Here is a 22,547-nt window from a genome sequence, read left to right as displayed (position 1 = left end):
GCTGATTTACAGATTCAAACTATGTACAGTGTCTGGCCATATTTACCTTTCTTCCAGAAAGACTCAGGGAAGATGTCAGCCACAATTACTTAAAAGCTATCCATGTCGTTCTAGCTGCCCTCCTTCATCTCCTGCTGTCTTAATACAGTCACATATATCTAGTGGGCAAAATTACATAAAAACCTCATGATAATGGACTTTGCAGGGGCCTTGTTACACCAAATTTGCAACATGCAAGCTGCAATCTGCAAAATATAAAACAAAACAAAAATATTATATTTTGTGACCCATACATGAGCATCTGAGATATTTATGATTCACATATTCATATTCATTCTGCTGTTGGTGACCTACAATCCCCTGTAGCTCTACCATTTCCAATCTGTATATAAGCAGCGGTCGCTAATATTTGTCAACCTTATCAAGTGTTTACTGTGTTTTTGTTATGTCTGTTGTTATCATTGTGCCTTATTTGTCATGATTTTCAAAACTTTCTCTTTGACAACTGTATTTTCTTCTCATACTTCATACGTATTCTCATACTTCAACATGATAAAATCAACCATAGGGTCAGAGTTTCTAGTTATTATCAAGTTATTTCTGTAACAGTTTGTGTATAGAAGCACCATTTTTAACTGTCTTTATTTGAATGAAGCGTCAAAAACCATGCTTACCTGGTCGACCTCAGTAAGGCAAGCGAGCAAGTCCAGTAGGGCAAAGCAGGCAGATGGGAGGGAGACAGGCACCAAGTTTACACACAGGTGGCAGTTCACAAACTTTTCACAGGAACATGGGAGGGGACAGGATACAGGCAGGTACGAGATTCAAGGTTGACTTAGAAGCAAAAGCACACAGCAACAGTGAAGATGAGGCAGAGGGCTGCTATTAAGTGGGCAGGTATAAATACTGGGCGGGTGAACAGGGGAAAATTAAGGGCAGGTGTATGGGTGGGTGTGGATGTCAGACTGGGAAGGTGCAAAAGTCCAAGGACGTGTGGTGAATGGGTGGAGAGTGACAAGGACTGGAAAGTTCAATTGAAATATACCAACAAAGTGAGAAAGCAGAGGCTGAAGGCAGGGGCAGTGAGATAGAACATCTTATGGAAATTCCATCATAAGTCTTTACATTTTTTGCCATTATTTTGCAGATTCCTTGTATTTTTAGAAATTATCATTGCATAGTGCAGAGATATCTACATACATAAGTAACCCTTTTAGTTTAGGAGAGTCATGTGAACACAGGTCATTTGGCCTGGACTTCCTTGGTCCACACAGATGTTCATGTCTCCTTTTATAAATTGTGTCTTTACAGAAATAGACAAAGAGAGCTGTGGTGACCCTGGGACTCCTCTCTATGGAGTAAGAGAAGGAGACAGTTTTTCAAATGGAGGAATCCTGAGATTTGAGTGCCAGTTTGGCTTCGAGCTGATTGGAGAGAAAACAATCTCCTGCCAAGACAACAATCAGTGGTCTGCAAACATCCCCATATGTATTTGTAAGTAGTGAAATCATTGATATGCGATTTTCAGGGATATGGCTGCAGGAGATAGAATTAAAAAAAAAAAAAAACATGGCATGTGCACTGCTGTGTTGTTGATAACATTCAGTCTGACCTGTCACCATGGTGACAGTACAGAGTTTATTATGGCCTGGAGCAGATGATGACCGATGATGCTGTGGAGAATGAATATTTAACAGAAATTTTCTCTCTCTGCATCTCTTTCCTTTCCCACCCTTTCCTGAATTCATATTCCTCCTCTCTCTGTCTGTCTATTTACCTGTCTCCATGTTTCTATACTTCTCGTCTTCCCACAGTCCCCTGCATGTCCAACTTCACAGCTCCCTCAGGAACTGTCCTCTCCCCAGATTACCCAGAAGGCTATGGGAACAACATGAACTGTGTCTGGCTCATCCAATCAGATCCGGGCTCCAGAATCCACTTGGCATTTAATGACTTTGACCTGGAGGCACCCTATGATTCCTTAACTGTGAAAGATGGCGAGACGAACGACGCCGTCGTCATTGGCAGGTTCTCTGGAGCTGAGAGTCCTTCCCATCTGACGTCCAACACCAACACACTGCGGCTGGAGTTTCAGGCTGATCACTCCATGTCAGGAAGAGGATTTAATATTACTTACAGTAGTAAGTATTTTTCCATTTCAATATCCTGCTTTCCTATTTAAGTAAAGGAAAGGTGAAATGTGGTAATATTATATAAATGATATATGTGACCAAAATCTGACTTAAAACATGAGTTTGTCCTCAAAGTTGTAGGTTGACTCATGGTTACAGCAGGAAGATCAATTATGGGGTTATATTTATTTTCTTTTGCAGCGGAATAATAAAGGAGACTCTAAGGCTGAGGAATTATTCTGTTTTGAAGCCATAAAGTAGCATTTCTCATATAACCGTATATGAATTTTATGCATGAATTTCAGCCTAGGCCGCAAGTGTATTAGATGTGAGGTGGTTTCATTCTGAAACTCTATATACAGCCATACTTGAACTTCATCTGTCACAATCAAAGCTATTTTTTATGTTACAATGTCTGAGAAACTGTCCTCCTCTTAATTTTCATCCAAACAACCACTTAGAAAGAGCAAGTACCCCCCACCCCCCACCAGTATTAGATGTTTGGATGTTTTAGATAGAAGCTCTTTTAATTCAGTTACAGGTCACACTGGAAGCTTCAACAACACAAATAGTTGTTCTGGAAAAGACAGAAGACAAACTGTATTTATTCAGGGTCATGTGGTCATTACGGCAGCTAAGAATAGAGGTGTAGGTTGCACAACAAAGAAGAAAATGAAGGCAATGAAGGCATTAAAGGAACACTTTTTGGGAAGTTTTTGGCTTGTTTGTTGTCGTACCAAGAGTCAGATGAGACAATTGATATAATTTTTGTTTCTGTCCATCCACTACATAGAGGGGGCCATGGTATGTTTAGCCTTTCTTAGCACAAAGACTTGAAGTGAGCGGAAACTGTTATCCCAGTTCCGTCAAAAGTGAAATAATACACCTCGCAAAAGCTCCCAAATTGCCTCTTTAAACATCATATCTTGTGTCTTTAACCTGTGTCAAAATAGAATTCAAGACGTTAGATTTTTAGGAGTAGTTAGCACCTCAGAAGTCCTGTCTTCATTGTAAAGTTGTCAGCTGTGCAAACTTTTGGAACTGATCAAAACCCAGGTGACTCTTAGATGTATTGATGACTAGCTTGCTAGACAACAGGATACAACATGTACAGTAAATAAGATTTGTTGGAAGGCATATTTGTTCATTTTTGATGCAGGTGAACTGTTTGCCCCTGCTTGCAGTCTTTGAGCTAATTTAAGCTAAACACGTCTCTGTGCCGGACAAACTGAGATGGAAATTGATATTGATCTTTTCCTCTGACTGTGGGTTTGATGGCAAACAGACAGATTTCCCAAAAAGTATTCTGTCTGCTAGTTTCCTTACAGTGTATCTGTGATTTCAGCTCAAACCATTCCATGTATATGTGACTTTTTTTTTATATTTTGGGTAACTGCATTTGACATTTTTAATCTTTCTATGACATGAACACCAGATTGCTTCAACTGGCAAAACATGGGCATTTTAAAGTTGGACTTTATAGCCCTCTACTCTGTTGAACCAGATCATATCCTGAAGCAGACATACTCACAGGAATTTTATCAGAAGATTTGCTAAGATCAAACCCATGCACAGTGCATATATACTGTAGCATGTGAAATGAGCATATAGGCAAAGACATAGAAAGACGGCGCAGGAATAAAGAAGAGACAGATCAAAGAAGACATTTATAGGCATCTTCTTGGCCAGGACTGAATGTCACATTACAGCAATAAATCTATATGATTGGTTCTCAGAAATTTCATCAAAATGATGAGCAAAATGTAGCCTGTGAGTGATCGTAAAATATAGGTCTCATATTCTTTAATAACATTTTTCATGTGTGTGTCGGTCTCTCTCTTTAAGCATATAGTTCCCAATATCCTCCTCATCATATCTGTGTCTCCTTGTAACTTTCTACCCCAGCATTTGGCCATAATGAGTGTCCAGACCCTGGCATTCCTATCAACTGCTCGCCGCTTTGGAGACAGTTTCCAGCTTGGCAGCTCCATCTCTGTGGTCTGTGAGGATGGTTTTATCAAAACCCAAGGAACCGAGACCATCTCCTGTCAGCTAGAAAAAGGAAAAGTCATGTGGAGTGGGCCCATCCCTAAATGTGAAGGTAAATATTGAGTAGATTGCTGATTAAACCATTAACTCAGGAACAATATGTCATCCAGGATATCATCATTACTAAGGTATAAAGACCCTGGAGGTGGAAATTATCTGCTGTCAAACCCAGAGGTGGTCCAGTTAACCTAAATATCCAGGGAACGAATCATTAATACACTGCTGCCACAGATACAGCTACACATACTCCTGACTATAGTAATATTTCAGAATATTAAACCCTTTCTTGTAAGGTACATGTGGGAATAAATCTATGGAATGACCTTTAACCCAAATGTGAAGTTAATGGCACATATATGAATATGTTAAATATAATTGGGTATAATTATCATAGTGGCATGTCAGAAAAGTCACAAGAAACCGTAACGGCTTCCTTGAAAAGTCAAGTAAAGACTGCTTATTAGTCATTACATCACTTCACTTTGACCGCAGTTATTTCATATATAATTATTATATCCATTTCACACCGTCATTTATCATCCATATACAGTCAGAGTAATTATATTTTCATTTAAATGTATAATTTATTAAGGTGGAATTAGTGCAAAATCTAATCAAAACAAAGTCTTAACAGCTTGTATGAAAGTATGTGGAACACAAGGACTGAGTGTATATTTTAGTAATAGCACCTACAGCAGATATAATTAACTTCAAATATTTCTAACACGCCACTGTTGATGGAGCTGTTGATAGTACAAAGGCCATGTTAATTGTGCTCCAGGTCATTTAATGTCTCCAAATCCATTGTTGCTAATGTGTGTCGGTAACTACTTGGATGGAAAATCCACTTACTTGTATTCAGGAAGTACAGACCAGAACAAATTGACTTCAGACACTAAGTTAAACTCTTAACAAGATGAATTTTGAAAGAAGAGTGGAACAGAATGGCTCCTGGTCAATGTAACATGGTGATAACAGTTAACATTCTGCTAAAACTCTCATTTGAGGTTATGAATGCTATTTATTAATATGCTTAATTGTTCATGTTTCTTTTAAATGTTAATGCATTTTTTTTGCTTAACATTTACTATCATCCTTACATTACATGGGGTGCAATTAAATATTTCTCTGACTTGATTAATGAAAGAGAATACATGAGCATGTCCATATGTATTTTTAATGAACATGGAAATGATGCACATGTCTCAGTCTCTGACATGATTGTTGCAGAGAGTTATTTTAAGCATGTAGAAGACCTTTCCTGACAATACATTTGAAGCCGCTTTTACAATAGTTTAGATTAACAATGGATTAAATTGCTACATATAATGTGGAGAATTGAACTCTTAATGACAAATCCACATGTAATTATCTCCCGACTCTGCTGGTCCCGCTCTATTCTACAGGGTGATGTAGCAAATTTCAGCAAATTCTTTGCGTTTTACAGCCAGCAACTTGCCTAAGTTCAATTAGCACAAAAATGATTTGCTGACTCCCTCAGGAGTCAGTAGAGACCAAATCAGTGCTAAAAGGAGAGTAAATATTAGATTTAACTCACCAGGTGTTCAGACTCACAACTAATCCATGTGAATGCTAATGTTGCTTTACATCTCCACATCATACAAGTTGTTGCATTGCCTCAAAATGGCCAAAAAATCAGTTTAATGCAGGTTTAAACAAATAAACTTGATCAAAGAAATCTTATTGCCGCTGGACTGATCACATGATGATATGTTCTCCACCAGGACTATTGCTAGTTATCATAAAGTCGTGGTCTTGTATTGTTGAATTGTGAAATCACACCATGCTCATTGAATTCAGTGTCTCATCAGCTAGTTTACTGTTGCAACAAACCAAATTTCAAGCAAGAAGAATGGCTCAATTAAAGAGGTGTTCATGTTGCCTACATGTCAACTGCTCACCAACCTCAAGTATTGTACATAAAAATCTGTCAGTTCTCACTCCTTAACTTAAACTTTATCATCTTTCCTCTTCTCCTTTATTTGTGTCATTTATATCTGCCCTTTCCCTTTCTCTCCCCCATCATCCTCCAGCCCCTTGTGGAGGCCACTATTCAGCCCCAAGTGGAGTGATTTTGTCTCCTGGGTGGCCTGGTTACTATAAAGACTCCCTCAGCTGTGAGTGGGTGATTGAATCAGAACCTGGACGCTCCATCAAAATCACATTTGACAGGTGGGTGGCATAATTCTTTGATTCTGCATATTATAAAGGCTCTGAGCTTTGAACAGGCAAAAACTGTGCAGATTCATCAGAATCATCAGTTATTTCTGACAAGCAAAGATTTACAATACTTAAAGTTTATGGAGATTCACCATCAGTATAATAATGATCTCTTAAATTTCATAGGCTGTATAATTAATATTGGGAGTTGTATGTTGATCAGGAAGGCTGGGTAATATTTTTTGGTTTATATGATGTGTTCTCTGAGCTGTGAACTGGTGATATAAGCAAGATTTTAGAGGGTCCTTTAAATTCATTTTTCATTGGTTTGAGCTTCTGTTTCAACTTTATTTCATTGTAAAGTACATTTAACAATACTGGCTCAACAACCTGTAGAGGCCTTGAAAGACTGGACCTCTTTAACTTTCTTCCTCTCTCCCTACAGCATGTTAACTCATTAAAAAAACACACTTGTACAGAAAGTATGATTCTCATGGCTGTGATTGTCTCTTGATCTGTAGTCATCACTTTGAAGCTGTACAATGTAAATTTAGCAGTTTTTAAGTGACCTTGTGAACCATTCAAATATCACAAAGAAATACACTGAAACAATAGCGTTAACATTGCTTTGAGAATTGCTTTTAAATCTGTGTTTTGTCATGAATGCCACAGTCACAGCATAATGTGAAAATCATAAGCTTGAACGTTTACCAGTTTTCGTGCTTCCTTTATTGATTTAAATTTAATGCATTCATTCCAAAAGAAGACTTTCAAAGTTTGACCAACTTGACAAATTTATTATCAACATAAAATGATCAAGAAAATGTAATGTTTTATTATTTTTGTCTTACAGGTTCCAGACAGAGCTGGGTTATGACTTCCTGGAGATCCATGATGGGCCAAACCTCCTGTCCCCTCTGGTTGGCTCCTTTAATGGCACCCAGGTGCCCCAGTTTCTGTTCAGCAGCAGCAACTTTCTTTATCTACTGTTTACCACCGATAACAGCCGATCAAACGCCGGCTTCAAAATATTATATGAAAGTAAGTTAGAAACAATTATAGTATATGCACCGCATATTCACACATGAGCGTGCATTCATAGATACTCATACACAGAAAATTGATCCATATGCTGACTTTATAAGAAAACAATGAATACATATTTTTGCTGAAATACATTTTCACAGTGTGTCTCTAAACACACACACACACACACACACAGTGGGACACAACATCACAATAGTAACCCTCCACACGCAGTTTCACAAGCTGGCTTCACATGAAGTCATTTCCCTGCAAAAACCCAAACAACCATGATTGCACAGTATGACTCAAACCATCTGTGAGTTTTACAATATGCAGATCAGCAAAACTAAAGTTGAAAGTCTTGTCTTGCATACCATTAAGACATCTAAATCCTTTTTTATTAAGGTGTTACGGTGGATAGCTACTCATGTCTGGACCCTGGTATTCCTGTCAATGGTATTCGATATGGACAGGATTTCTCCATTGGGTCCACAGTGTCATTCGGTTGTGATTCTGGCTACAGACTCAGCCATGAAGAGCCGCTAGTATGCGAGAAGAACCACTGGTGGAGTCACCCTTTGCCTACATGTGACGGTAAGTATCTCAAAGGAAAGACATATTAGAAATTGAAGTTTACCACCAAGAATAGATAGGACGTTTCTTTGAATTTGACACATGCTCTGTCATCATCAGGTCACAATATAAGCAATTTATGGTACTTAGTTATAGTGTAGTTATTCCTTTCTTTATATTATACCTGATTTTGTGGTAGCACTGATTCAATACTCTGTTTAATCAAAAACCATACATCATTTTCAAGACCAAAGAGGTAGATTAAATCAAACAGAACATTTTGTCTTGATGTTGCTGCAGAAACAGTATGCATAGTGTTGAAGCACGTACTGGCATGACATGGCCCAAGGTCAGTCTGACTGCAGTCCCGTTAATAGTAGTATACTGATATTTTACAGTACAAATAAGTAGTTTAAAATGAAAATGAAATATCTAGTTTTGAAAAATGACAGTCACACTTAACAGACAATTAGTGGAACATTTTTTTAAGATGAAAGGTAAGATAAGTTCACAGGAATGGTTATAATTTCTACAGACGTCACCTAAAACGTTTTTGAGGCTAATGCAGATTATCTTGCTTATCCATTACAATGGCCCCAAAGAAGCTGGGGTGTGTGAGAAAGATCAGCAGTGGAGCCGCCATTCCCTGTATGGGAAGCTGAGTCACACAGAGCATCTTGTTCTGCGACAAAACCACTGGTTGAATTGCACACACACACACACACACACACATGCTCACACACACACATACGCACATAGCCCCCTTCACTTACACTGAGTGCACATAGGGGCAATTTGCAGTGAAGGCTGTTGTGGCTGATAAGGGATGATTTGAGGAGAAGATTAGAGATCTCTGGGCATGTACATTGTGAGTATACATTTGTGTGTGTCTTGTCTGTGCACATGTACTGTATGTGAGCACATATATGTGTGCCCATATGTCTGTGTGGTGCTTTTATCCATGGCCCTCCTGTCACCCCCTCTCCTGTGTGAACTGTGAACACAGGAAGGTTTGAGGTAAGGGTGACGAGAGCCTGTGTTGGCTGTCACCTCCTCTCTCTTATTTCTCAAATCAAGGAGCGAGGGGGGGGGGGGGGTGCAAGCAGTACGTGAGGGAAGGAGGGGGATCTCTCTCTCTCTTTCCCTCTCCCTTTCTCTCTCTCTTTCTCTCTCTCTCTCTCTCTCACTCACTCTCTCCTCTTCCAATCATGGTGGAGCAGAATAGGAGGGAAGAAAGAAAGATGCGGCACCTGCTGCATCAGTTTTGTGGTGGCTTGCTCAGTTCAGCTTGTTGGCTCATTCAGCTTGTTAACCACATTTGAATTGCACAGTTCCTTGGAGGCATTTTTTGCATATAAACATCAAACACACTGCCTGGAATTTACAGGCTGAATGCCATTAGACTGTGTTTACACAGTATGTACCAAACAGATATAGGAAATATTTGCAGCAGTAGTTGGTAAGAAATGGTCTAGCCTGATGATTGACAACTAGTACATGATGAACAGCGCCAAAGGCAGCTGAATCAGCCCTAGAAAATGTAGCACAAATCAAATGCTGTTCATACTGTATATTAAGAGAGATGAAAATAAGCAACATTCCCTCATTTTTCCCCATAGTATATAATATGAACAAAATGACAACAGGATGACTGCATAAGCCATACAAAGGCATTTAAAGATCTCTAGATTTTGAACCAAAACAGTGACATAATGTTATGTTTAAAGAATGACCAAAATGAATGTGATCCTCTCTGAGCCAGAAGATTACCATGAATTTAAGTATGATGTCAGTAAAGCATGATTCAAATTATTTTGCCAGCCTTCATTCAGCCACAGAGAGAGAAAGGATAGAAAGACCTTCTGACAAAAGTGGTGGAGTAAACGCTAGATGAAAGGAGATCAAAAAGAAAGAGAGGCAGATAGAGAAAGAGAGTAAGATAAAGAGAAAGAGAGAGAAACTGTCAGAGATAGAGATGCAGTGTTTCAAATTTCTCACATAGCTCAGCATTCAACATTAAGAGCTTCCTGGCAGAAAAGTATTAATAATTAATAGTGCTATGTGTGCGCTTGGAAGCTTTTGTGCATGAGTCCCTGTGTCATACAGTGTGTGTGTGAGAGAGAGCATGCCTGCTTTCATCTGCGTATTTGTTTAGTTTGGAAATGCTCTCATTCCTCACCCTTGTTTTGGGCAATGCTGATGTTGGAGGCTGAATGTGAAGAAACTGATGTTCTGTTGTGCTTTCTAGCACATGTCTGACTTCCCTGTTATATGTGCTCATTGTGATGGTCAGCAGTGGGAATGGTCTTTGCGGATTTTAGTCTGGGTTGCAGTTCTCAGAGCTGGTGGTTCTCAGCTTCCATGTCCTGCTCAAGGAAACTTCAGCAGAACTTTAAGGTTTGACCTTCTCCCTGTTGCTCTGCCACCGTTGCACCTTTGAGGTAATATTATGGCATTTTGTCATGTATTGTAAGAGAAAATGACAGGCCATTCGCCCAACTGTAAGATGAACCAACTGGAGCGAGCAGAAGTCAAGCACCTTGCAATACATGCAAGCATTAGTATGCATAGAATGAGCAACAGATTTTTCCAAGCTTTTCTGAGGACCTGGGCTCAACTCCGACCATCTCTGGTCTCTTCCAGCATAACAATGCGCACAGTTGAACCATGTGCAAGACTTGTAGAGTCATTCCGAAACTGTACTGTGAATTTCACAATGTTATAAGTAGTCCCTAAGAAACATCTGTATTGCCTCACTGCTTTGAATATAACTGCTTGGAATCACTTGAAATCAAACTGTATTAACAGAAAAAAGATCTCAGAAGCAAAAGACATTTCACAGTTCATGCACACTATCCAGCTATTGCACACCATTAATGTTGTGGAAAACTACTTTAAGTAATATTCAAGCATTATTTTCAATTTTATTTAATGTATCAGTTTTCTGCCTCAGAACAATTTGGAGCTGAGGGACAAAATTTTGTAAATAGGTTTCAGATCTCTCACTTCTCAGCAAAAGAAAGAACACTTCTTGTCCAGATGGTCACTTGTTACATAAGAAGCAATTTTTTAGCCAGTAACTCCAATTACTCGCAAAACTTTTTTATGGTACATTGTTTGGCTGACTGCATATATATGATTTTAATTAATTTTGAGTCACTAAGATGTGGAAGGTGTTAAATTAGCAGCACAGATATTGAAGCTTGAGCTCATTACATCTAAACAGAGAAACCATATTTGCCCTTTGTTCTGCTTGAGGCAAGTTCTGTCATTGTCATTATATGTGTTATGCAAGAGCTTTTTCTGTCCGGTCACAGGAGACTGTGGTCACTGTCGTCATTGTTGCCACATATTCTGACCTGCAGCAGATGTGTTGGAGAGCTGTCTTCTACATGCAACACAGTACAGCAAACAAATAGTACAGAGTAGTTAACTGCTTACTGTTTCTTTCTTCTTTTAGCAGAAAAAGAATTATAGGCAATATCTCTGCATTGTTGTGCGCTTTCAACATATATAACAATTAACTAGAATCACCTATACAGAGCTACTTAATCATAGTCAGGCGCTGGTTAGTTCAGGGACATTGAAGTACTTTAGATTTAGATTTAAACACAAAGCAATCCATTATTTATATTTAAATCCGGTGTGTAGTAGATTTTACACTCATTTATGTAATGATTTTATGTCTGTACAACAGTTGGGGGAATAAATCAGAAAGCTAACTTAAACATATAAAGTTAAGTTAAAGTAATGTGAATACACATTGATAAAACTGTGTTTTATCATGTGTGACATGACACAGATTTTCTAGCTGTTGGTGTATGCAGATCTTTCTACTCATAACTCCCTCTGTTTCTCTCTCTTTATCTCTGTCTCCATCTACCCCTTGTAGCATGTGAGTGTGGGTGTGCATGTGTGTACGTTCTATTGAAGCAGTATTAAAGGTCCACAGGGAAACATTATCTGTTTTAGCTATCAACAATCTGATGCTAACCTTCTCTCTGCCTGCCTCTCTCCCCTGTCTCTGCATCTCTCCCTCTCTCTCTCTCCCTGCCTCTCTCCCACTCTGTCTCTCTCAATCTATCCAGCTCTATGTGGCGGAGATGTTAGAGGTCCCTGGGGAACCATCCTTAGTCCCGGCTATCCAGACAGCTACCCTTCATCTCTCAACTGTACCTGGACTGTTGAAGTCAGCCACGGGAAAGGCAAGAGACACACACAGATTCACACTACTTAATAGAGAGAGACAGAGTGTGAGACAGTAGCTAGTAATACACAGGGTAGTGCAGCCACTGTTATACTACAACCACAAACTTGCATTACATCAAGTTTTAGGTTTATTTTCTGTTTTATAGCATATTTAGAAGAGAATTTTAAGTTGTCCAGCCATAACCAATGTATGGTATGAGCCCACTGAGAATGAAACAAACTTTTAAAGTTTCTCTTCCTCTCCCTGTCTATTTAACAACTTCTCTCTCTCTCTCTTTCTCTCTCTCTCTCTCTCTCTGTGTATGTGTGTGTGTATGTGGTTCTCAAACAGGAGTCCAGTTTCAGTTCAGTTCTTTTCATCTGGAGGACCAACACGATTACCTCTTGGTTACTGAGAACGGGAGTTTCCTGCAACCACTGGCTCGCCTGACTGGCAACGAGTTGCCTAGCAACATTAATGCTGGTCTCTATGGCAACTTCAAAGCCCAGCTACGATTCATCTCTGACTTTTCCATTTCATATGAGGGCTTCAACATAACTTTCTCTGGTAATTTACTCTCCTGTGGTAATTTTGCACTATTATACCCCAACAGGCTCCAGATTTAATTTACACTTTAGTCAATTCAAGAAGTTGACTTTCCTTTTAATTCTCATACTGGAAAAAGTCAGTTTGCTACTGTAGTGCAGTGGAATTAATTTTTTTTAATCCAAACCAGGCTTTGTGAAAAACAGTCAAGTAATAACACCCATTATAAATTTTGCACAGGATCAGCCTAGAAACCCATGCAAGGAGGATCCAAGACACCACAGAGAAATAATAGCCTCTCTTTAAAGGGAGGAAAGCAGAGTAACATTTCTACCCAGACAGGGACTATTACAGTCTCTTAAAGTATATTGTGCTAAATGATCAGTCATAGTATCGAGGTACAAAGTTCATTTATATAGCACCTATCACAGAGTGCTTCACAATAATAAAAGCAGATAAAAAAAAGCAACTGACAAAAATACAGAGATAATATAAGTGTGAAAAGCTAAACAAAAGCAGGTTTGAAGAAGTGAGTCTCTGGTTTTTAAAGGTCCACAGGTCTTAAGGTCTGACAGGCCACAATCACAAAAACACAGTCTTCTTTGTTGGTGATATAAAGCTGTAGTAGCTGACTAACTAATGCAGACTAATACAACAATATTGCAATAAATCTTACTGTCATGGAGGTTATAATGTTCAGCTTTATTGACACTCTTTTAAAGAGGTGTTGATTCAACTTTGTGATGATTTTTGAAGAATGTAGTTTGTGGTGCTGTTGAACTGGATTCCATTACACAGAGGGATGTTTCTGTTGTTGGCCTACCCTCGCTGATATAAATGGGGTGGGCAAAATAATAGAAACAGTTGTCCTGTAACGCAATGCAGTTAAACAGCACCACACCAACTCTAGTCTCCAAAATACCCATTAAGTTGAATCAACATCTCTCTACAACTGTTTCAATACAAACTGAACATTATAACCCTCACAAAGGTAGGGTTTATAGCAGGACTGCTGTATTACACTCCGTTAGTTTTTGTAGCTAGGTGTACCTAATAAACTGCCAGCCGAGTGTATATACTGTGTGTGCATATTAACATACGTTATAAGAGTATTTAGACTCAGTCTTAGAGTCCTTCTTATACTGACAGTGTTTTTTCACGACCTGTGCAACACTGATGCACCACAAGATACAACCAGATTGTATTTAAGCAGGGCTCGTGTAATGGCAGGTCTGAGGTTCAGTTCAGATGTGCAGAGCACTCTGTCAGCCCCCTCTTGTTACTGATGTGATGCAAAGTGGCACAGCAACAACTGATGTCAAAGTAGCCATCTGTCCTCATGTCGAAAGTGACTGCCCTGTTGTTATCAGTCAGCTGCATTCTCAGTTCTGGAATGATGATGAATTGTGGGGTGAAAGGTTGAGTTGTAGACATTGACAATAAAAAGAAATAATGCCGGCTAATTAGGCTTGATAAAGTTATACCACAGAGGAGAGAGTTTACACAACATTAAAGTGAATGTAATCCACCATTAAACAACACAAAATAAGGGAAAAAAGAGATGGAGATGGATTCCTCATAATCTCATCAGTGGTGCTCTGAGAATGTGTGCAAGTCTCAAGTGCTGTCCCAATCCATAGTTGTGCTACTTCACCACCACCTTCATCCAAACTGACAGTTAAGGGGCACAATTAAGATAAAGTCCAAGACTATATCTGCCCCTCATAAATCACAGTCCTTTGCATAACTGCCCTTTCAACACTCTCATTAATGCTGGAATAAAGGAGCACTTGAAGCTGAGAATACACTGAAAGGACATTGTACCAGCTCCCAGATGGCATAAGCTGATATTTAGAATGTAACACATGGAAGGTGTCACCAGAGATGTGACTTACCAATCTTAACATGCTCAACATGCTGTGTCATACTGCAGCACACTCTGAAATACACATCATATCACTCAGCTTAGCCCACTGAAAATAAATCTTCAGTTCAGGACATGGTCAAGTCAACTCAGACTCCCAACTTGTGTACAAATTGCTCACAGATGCACATAAGTTCTTATACACAGATTATATTTTAGTTGACTGCATTTTCAAGACATTTTATCTCAAGAGTTGCTGAATTATTGAAAAGGATTTCTTCACACAGAGAGAAAGAACATGGCCATGAGGTGTTTACATCTTTCAGTTAATATTTAATGATTATGTCATCAGTCTTATTAGAGTTATTAGGGTGGATTTTCTTGTTATTTATTATTATTTTCTGACATGGTTTTGCACATTAATTCTATTGTATATATGGCACATCAGCCTAGATCAGCCTAATACTTTGTCTGGTCCTAGCTTTCCGTCAGAGCCATAGACAGGGCCGGTTTCATAGTTTTGATCCATTTATATAATTCAAATGTTTATGTGTGTATTTGTTATATACATAGTTTCTGTTTATTTTCTGCAGAATATACTTTGGAGCCATGTGAGGATCCTGGAAAGCCTCAGTTCGGCAGGAGAAACGGCTACAGTTTTGGTGTTGGTGACACCTTGTCTTTTTCCTGCAACATGGGTTACCGCCTGGAGGGGGCACCAGAGTTAATCTGTCTGGGAGGTGGGCGGAGAATGTGGAGCTCCCCTCTGCCAAGATGTGTCGGTATGTGGTAATATCACTATTGTTGTTATTTCTTTGACACTGGTGTCACACTGAAGTGGTATTAGAATATAGTTTGCTTGTCAAGGTTTGTGGATAGTCAGGTGTCAAGAAAAGTTTCTAGGGGTATGAAGACATTCAGTTCAAATTCAGTCAGTTGTTAGTGGTTTACATGCAGCATTTACTGTATGTACGCTGCACCTGTAAAAAGCAAACACTATGTGTAATATAACAAAATGCCTCGCTTACAGTGCTAACACAGTAATGAGTAGTTCTTTCCTATTGTTTTCATTACATGTACTATGTATTACCTCCTGAAGATTCGAAATATTTAACTGATGATGGAACTGAACACTGGCCTGTAGTGACCATAAAACATATTGAACTGTTTTGCTGCTGATATGACAAAGTTCTTGGTAAACACAGAAACATTTGCCCAGATTTTGACAAGCAAAAATTATGAACCTGAGTGGCCTCAGTTCAAAAACCAGCAGATACATAAGGCCAACTTTTTCCGCTTTTACAAGATAGTGAAGGAAATGGCACAACACAAAGGTAAAGGAAGTGTCTGAAAAACATTTTTAGAATAATTTAGAACAGAAAAGGAACATGTCATGTCTTTATACTTCCACTTTAGAAGTAGATTTTCAAGTTTGTTTTGCCCCTGTCCTTGAATTTTCAAAGTTTCTTTTTTAATCTTCTCCAAAATGCTTTTTAATATGGTGAGCTAAAATTACTCTAAAGTGAATAGGACTGACAGTAGTCTGTGTAAAAGCTACATTTATACAAGCAGCATTTCAGTTACTGCAAACGTCAGTAATATTTATTTGAGGTGATTCACCAGTGGGCAGAGAGTTTTGGCCTGTTCACAATCCTGTATCACCCGTAAAATTATGAGTTTTACTGTCAAGGACATTCTCAGAAATATGACCCTGAATTTTTTATTCGACACAGGATCATTTTAGGATCTCCCACGTTCACGGATGCTGTTTTTCAAAACTTGTTGAATAAACTGAAGTGATAAAGACAGTTTCAGACTGAATACAATATTAAAATAAATAATGAATAACACTTCACATAAATATGTCATGAAGACCAGTAGGACAAGAAAATGCCAAAGTAGGATTTATTTATTTTGAGCACTTTGGTGAGAAATTTTAATTTTCTCTGACAAAAAGACCAGAGTCAGTACACAGTGGAGCTTTTGTAATATGTGAGAAGCGTGAGACTATACAGGTGCAAAGAGATAGACATTACCATCCATATGTAGTAAAAGAGCATATTCAGTGTAGAGAATATTGTACAGAACCACACTTTTTTTTTCTAGCTTTGCGTGATGTTTGCAGTGCCAGTGTTTACATTTTTGGCTCTTTGTCATCAACGTGCAAAGACTGATAATGCAATGAGGTGGGAGTGGAGTTAGTGTGTTCTATGGTATAGAGCAGTTTGCTATATTTAGTCCCTGTGTGTTGTGTTGCATTGCCGCATGATGTGGTGCACATCACAGGAGAGGAGCAAAGAGGAGAGGAAAGGGAAGATTAGAACACCCAGCATGTGCTGTTTTCTGATATCTTAGCTGTGCAAACTTTAGCTTGTTTGGTTGCTTGTGTTGCTGCCTCTGTTGTGTGAAGGATACTAATCATGTAAAGACACATGAAACCAGAAGGTTTTTTTTTTTTTTTTTTTGCAATTTTAATTAACTAAAAGCTAACTTCACAGCTTTAAAGTATTGCTTTATAGTGGCCTGTGTCTGTGGTTTTACACAAGGCTGTACTTAACCTAGCAGGTCAAACATATTGTTTTCATGAAGTAATGTCCACAAGCAAGTTGGAGTGGTACCAAATAGGTATCTTTTTGGCTTGTTTTTTCTTCATGTCTATTTTACTTCTAGGTATTATTTTCTATGTAGCACTTTCGTTAAGGCGAAGGAGGCTAAAATGAGTGGGAAAAGATGAAAGTAAAAAAGAAAGGGGTGTGTGGGGGCAGAGGAAAAGAGGAAACTCATGCGAAGCAGAAGAGGAAGGTTGAGTGAAGTAGAGGAGGGTAAAGGGGGCACGATTCATAGAGAGGGAGCGGGAGAGAAGGAGCAAGAGCGAGGGAGTTAAAGAGGAAACAGGGAGAGGGTGGAGAGGTAATTTTCTAAATGGAAACTGTAGCAGTGTGATTTATTGACGATATGACAGCTGTAATATGACTATTACACCAGTAGAGACATAGAGAGGGGGAAAGCGGGAGGGAGAGTGAGAGAAAAAGAGTGGAGAGGGACACAGATACTGTAAATAGAGGGCACATGTGAGAAGTGCAGAGAGAGGGTCTCTTTAGGTAAATTAGTTTCTGAATTTTACTGCCTGGCCATTCTCTGTGACAGAAGTAGGTATCTGACAATACAGATGTTTGAAAGGGTTGTTAAATTACTCTCATGCACACTGACACACAGGCACACACAAGCACACATTAAAGGTATTCATCCATTTAAAAAAAGATAGAAGATGAAAAACATATTTTCACTCTAAGGACAACCTGCTGTTATAATAGACTGAAACTTTTATACGGGAAGACCAAATGACCTACAAAACTCCCAGAAGTATCTTAAGTATGCCGTAAAAAGCTCTAATAAATTTTAAATTTGGTCATTATGTCTCATATGGTCCCACCACATGATCATCAAACTCTTAAGATTTAAACCATATGTTTATACTGTACATATTCTAATTTTCTGATTCTGTGTTTGTAATCAGCGGAGTGTGGTTCTTCAGTTATAAACAATGAAGGGATCCTTCTCTCTCCAAACTACCCGATGAACTACGACAACAACCATGAGTGCATCTATAGCATCCAGGTAATATATCTGAACATCTTTTACTACACATCAGATGTGTTCTTGTTGAATAAAGGCAATCAGGCTTGTTCGTTTGCAGTCATTTAAGAAAAGGTCATAGGCACTCTAAATATTCCTTGCTAGGACAATGGAACAATCATTATGAAAGTTTGTTGAACTGATAAGCCATCTTCAAAACTACAACTTTGTTGGTCGATAAATCTAACTTGGATTTCATGTGAACCTCAGGTGCAGGCTGGGAAAGGCATCAACATCTCTGCAAGAACCTTTCATCTCGCCCAAGGGGACATACTCAAGGTAAACACACATGCACACACACATTTAGTGATTCAACTTCACTCTCCTTTCTGTGTCAGTGATGGTAAAAAAAAAAAAAAAAAGAAGCTAGCTAATAGTTAGTCCTCATGTATTTGAATGCATTGTGCTTTTGTTTTTTTACAGATTTATGATGGCAAAGACAACACAGCCCAAGTTCTTGGAGCATTCACAGGATCATCTATGTTGGGACTGACACTGATTTCCACTTCAAACCATCTCTGGCTAGAATTTTACAGTGATGCAGAGAGTACAGGAGAAGGATTCAAACTGGTGTATTCAAGTAAGTTTGCAATATTCACACATATCACACATATACACATATATATATATATATATATATATATATATATATATATATATATATATATATATATATAAATTGATATTTGAACCTTTAAACTTAAACTGGCAAAAAAAAAAATGCATTGCTCACTCACAAATCTCTTCCATGAAGAGTAAATTGCATAGCTTGCAGTCATGTATAATGACAGTAATGGAAAATGAAATATTAACACGTTGTGATTTGGTATTTGAACAAATCAGGCACTAGTGTGTAGATTGCATCCTGTTCCATACAAACAGTGTCATGGGTGGTAGAAGCACTGGCAAGCTGTTTGTGATTTTTACGGGCGATTACAGTCTAGCTCTTTTTTTTTCACATGCACTAAATTATTGTGTAAATTAAATTATTATGATGAGCAGTCACATCATCATCAGGACTTACTGAGGATGTACTATACAGGAATTTTAGCTTTATGCTAGACAGCACATGAAACTAAAGCTAGTCAGTATCAGGATCACATTAATTCAACAATGAAATGCACATGACAGTTGTACTAATTCCTAACAATGTAACTTACTTGCTGAATCAATTTGACTCTAAATGGTACTAATTTGTGAAACCATTAAAGATTGCTAATTGCACCACTGAAATGATCACAAGAAACTTGCCATGTTTGATTAACAAAGCTTTCAGAGAGCTCTGATTTCAGTGTAGGATGGCGTGTTAAAGGTGTGTTCTGATGTTCACACATTCGGCAGTGCCCTCTTAGATGCATACCTGGAATAGAAAAAATCTAATTGTTTAAATGGAGTCATGCAGGATCATTTGCATAGTGCTTTGAAGTTGTATTTTCTCTCTGCCGCATGAGCTGACTGGAGCATCACTTACTTATTCCTCTGCACCTCAACCCTCTCATACTGATGTGCATAGAAGTTAGTTTGCCATACAAACAGAAGACACCAACTCAAAGAACATTGCAACAGTATTTGCATGATATTTGATTTTCTTACACATGTCTAACGCAGAGAGAACCATTAAGGATTGGCAGCCATGTGAGGAGAGCCCCCTTCAGATGAAATTTTCTCCCTTCTGCCATTGCATTCCTAAACAAATTGCCTCAGTGACCTTGTATGGAACCAGATCTGTTTATGAGTGTGATGTATGCATATGTGCTATGTGTATATATACTGGAAGACTGACAGGTAATGAATGTAATTTGTGCGCTGTGGTCTGTATGTTTCTGTTGCAGTTGTACAGGCTATGAATTTCTTGCAGGACAATAAAGACTAAATCATTCACACTAGTTGTCAGGGTGAAAGCAGGTGTGTTCAGATTACAGAATGGTAAAAGTACAGCTTTGCAAATGGACATTTTTAAGGATTTAGACATGCACCTACTGCAGTCTTCCAGGAGATGACTCAAATCCTGGCGCACCTCATCTTCCAGGTAATACTGAAGATCAAATCCTGGTTAAAGTCTTATAAGGATAAGCTATTTATATACCTCTTCATATCCCCCTCTCCAAAATTGTGCACATGAATAAACAGAATATTCTAAATATTACCATGGAAACTGGAACATAGATAGACTGTGGAAAACAACATTAAATTGGATAAGGTGTATACATGCAACATTATCTTTCCTAATATTGGTATGTCACATATATATTTTTCTATTTTTCCTATTAAATCAGGATGTGAGCTTAACAGTATCTGTGATATCAGCAAGCTCATAAACAGAATACTTGAGTGTGCCAGATATTAAGGGAATATTGTTGTGCATCTAAAGAACACTAATTCAGTTTTCTCTAGTGGGTCTTAGATGTCCCTTAGTGAGTATTTTATAAAGTACACACTTGAAAGATCTTTCTCTGTCTTTTTTCTCTCTCTAGGTTTTGAGTTGTCTCATTGTGAGGACCCAGGCGTGCCTCAGTTTGGCTTCAAGGTCAATGACCAAGGTCATTTCTCTGGGAGCAGCATCACATACAGATGTGAGCCCGGATACACTCTGCATGGGGCTTCCACACTGAAGTGCATGACAGGAGAAAGGAGAGCCTGGGATAACCCTCTGCCTTCTTGTATTGGTATGTCTCTTGCTATAGAAAGGCATTTACACCTTAATAAGAGGTTTGTTGAAGAGACACACACAGATGTTTTCAGACACACAAAAGCATGTGCACACACAATTACAGGTTGAACCTTAAATAAGACTCTGTAATAGGTGTCATTGTTACCCTTGCTTTTTCGAGTATTGCTACATTTTGTGCTGTGTTGTATTTTGTCCATACCATTTTTATCTTACAGACATTCAATATAATACAATTCATGTGTTAGTATAATTTTAAAACAGCTTTCTTCACAATCATTCATGGAAAAAATCAAGAGGAGAATATATCCAGTGAATAAGTATCAACATAACCAGACTCTACAGTACAGTACAGACTCACTCAGAGCTCCTCCTCTGCTTATAGGATGTTCATTCAGTAATCTGGGAAGAAAACAGATGGGGGCCAATTTCCTGTGGAATCATCTTTGTGATTTCCTTGTGATATCACACACTGCGGTAGTTTTAAAGTCTCAATGAAAAGCCTATTTATTCAGGAGGGTTTACCACCTGGACTCCCTCTACCCAATTGATCAATTTCCTTTCCTGTAGTGGAGGATTTGCTCTCTGTTCCTGGAGACTGCCCTCATGCTCACACAGTGCTCTGCTATGTACTCAAACATACCCACACACAGAGATCCAACCTTGTTTTGTTATATCTGTATCTCTCCTTGTTTCTAACCTCTATTTATATCATTCTTACCCTATACAGGGCTAAATGACAAATCTGTTTGTTACAATTGCTTCATGAGCACATTTTATTCAATTTGGTTTTGCTACAGACCACTGTATCAAAGCCATTTGCCATTTTAGGGAAAGTATAAAACCCACTGGGAAGTAACTCCCCTTTGAGTATTGACATATTTCTGAATGTTTTGTTATAACATCAGTGGCTGTTTAATTAATTTTCTAGAGCTTCAAACTGATGGGAAATTATAACCACGCCACAGTCCAAAATATTAATGTCAACAAGTCAATCCTGGTCTTTTACTGGCTATGTAATTTCAGCTCTCCTGAGCTCACACGGGCTCATAAAGACACACAAACACACTCATCAGCATATTAGTATGTAGTGCCTGAAATGCTTTGATTTGTATATTATGTTAAGTTTATTTGGAGAGATTCTCATTTCCTCCTAGTAGGTATTTGGTTGAATGATTACACTCTCTAATTAAACCCAAACAAATGCTAAGCCTATACAGAGTGACACACAAAATGGCTGCTGCAGCTGTGCCCCAGATGGGAGCTATAAGCATAACAGCAACCCCAATGTTTTAAACACCTTTCTTTCTTCATCGCTGCCTCTGAACTTTCTGATTTTGAATTCAGCTTAATAAGTCTCTTTCCTTCTCACTATCAATAATGAAAGACTCATAAAACCACTGGCTGATATTCTCTGACTTTATATTTTAGCAGTGACACACTGTGACCTCAGCCAACCTCCAGTCTTAATATTATATTGCTTCTTATTATTACTCGTAGTGTTTCCTCTTTACCCCCTTTGGTTCTCTGCTTTTTCTTTCTCTTTTGCCTCTTCTCCTCTCTTTTCCCCCTCTATCCAACTCTTAATATTGCTCCTATTACTCGAGATAATATATTCCAGTGATGAAGGGAGGGGAGCCTGAGGGAGGAGGAACATGGGGAGGGAGGAGAAGCAGAGAGGGG

The 22,547-nt window shown here is 38.6% G+C and overlaps 1 protein-coding gene across 1 annotated transcript in view; it reads left to right on the top strand.

The window, feature by feature from the left end:
- LOC108898204 (CUB and sushi domain-containing protein 3-like) overlaps positions 1-22,547 on the top strand; it is a 311,569-nt gene that overhangs the window by 225,289 nt on the left and 63,733 nt on the right. The window contains 14 exon segments of the mRNA XM_018698119.2: positions 1,312-1,494; positions 1,815-2,141; positions 4,038-4,081; positions 4,083-4,233; positions 6,236-6,374; positions 7,216-7,403; positions 7,794-7,982; positions 12,050-12,166; positions 12,502-12,717; positions 15,154-15,342; positions 18,078-18,178; positions 18,407-18,475; positions 18,620-18,776; positions 20,671-20,862. Of these exon segments, the coding sequence (XP_018553635.2) occupies positions 1,312-1,494; positions 1,815-2,141; positions 4,038-4,081; positions 4,083-4,233; positions 6,236-6,374; positions 7,216-7,403; positions 7,794-7,982; positions 12,050-12,166; positions 12,502-12,717; positions 15,154-15,342; positions 18,078-18,178; positions 18,407-18,475; positions 18,620-18,776; positions 20,671-20,862 (2,262 nt within the window).

Source organism: Lates calcarifer, linkage group LG3 (genome assembly GCF_001640805.2).
Source record: "Lates calcarifer isolate ASB-BC8 linkage group LG3, TLL_Latcal_v3, whole genome shotgun sequence".
Classification (NCBI taxonomy): Eukaryota; Metazoa; Chordata; class Actinopteri; family Centropomidae; genus Lates; species Lates calcarifer.
This window is presented reverse-complemented; position numbering and strand designations above follow the sequence as displayed.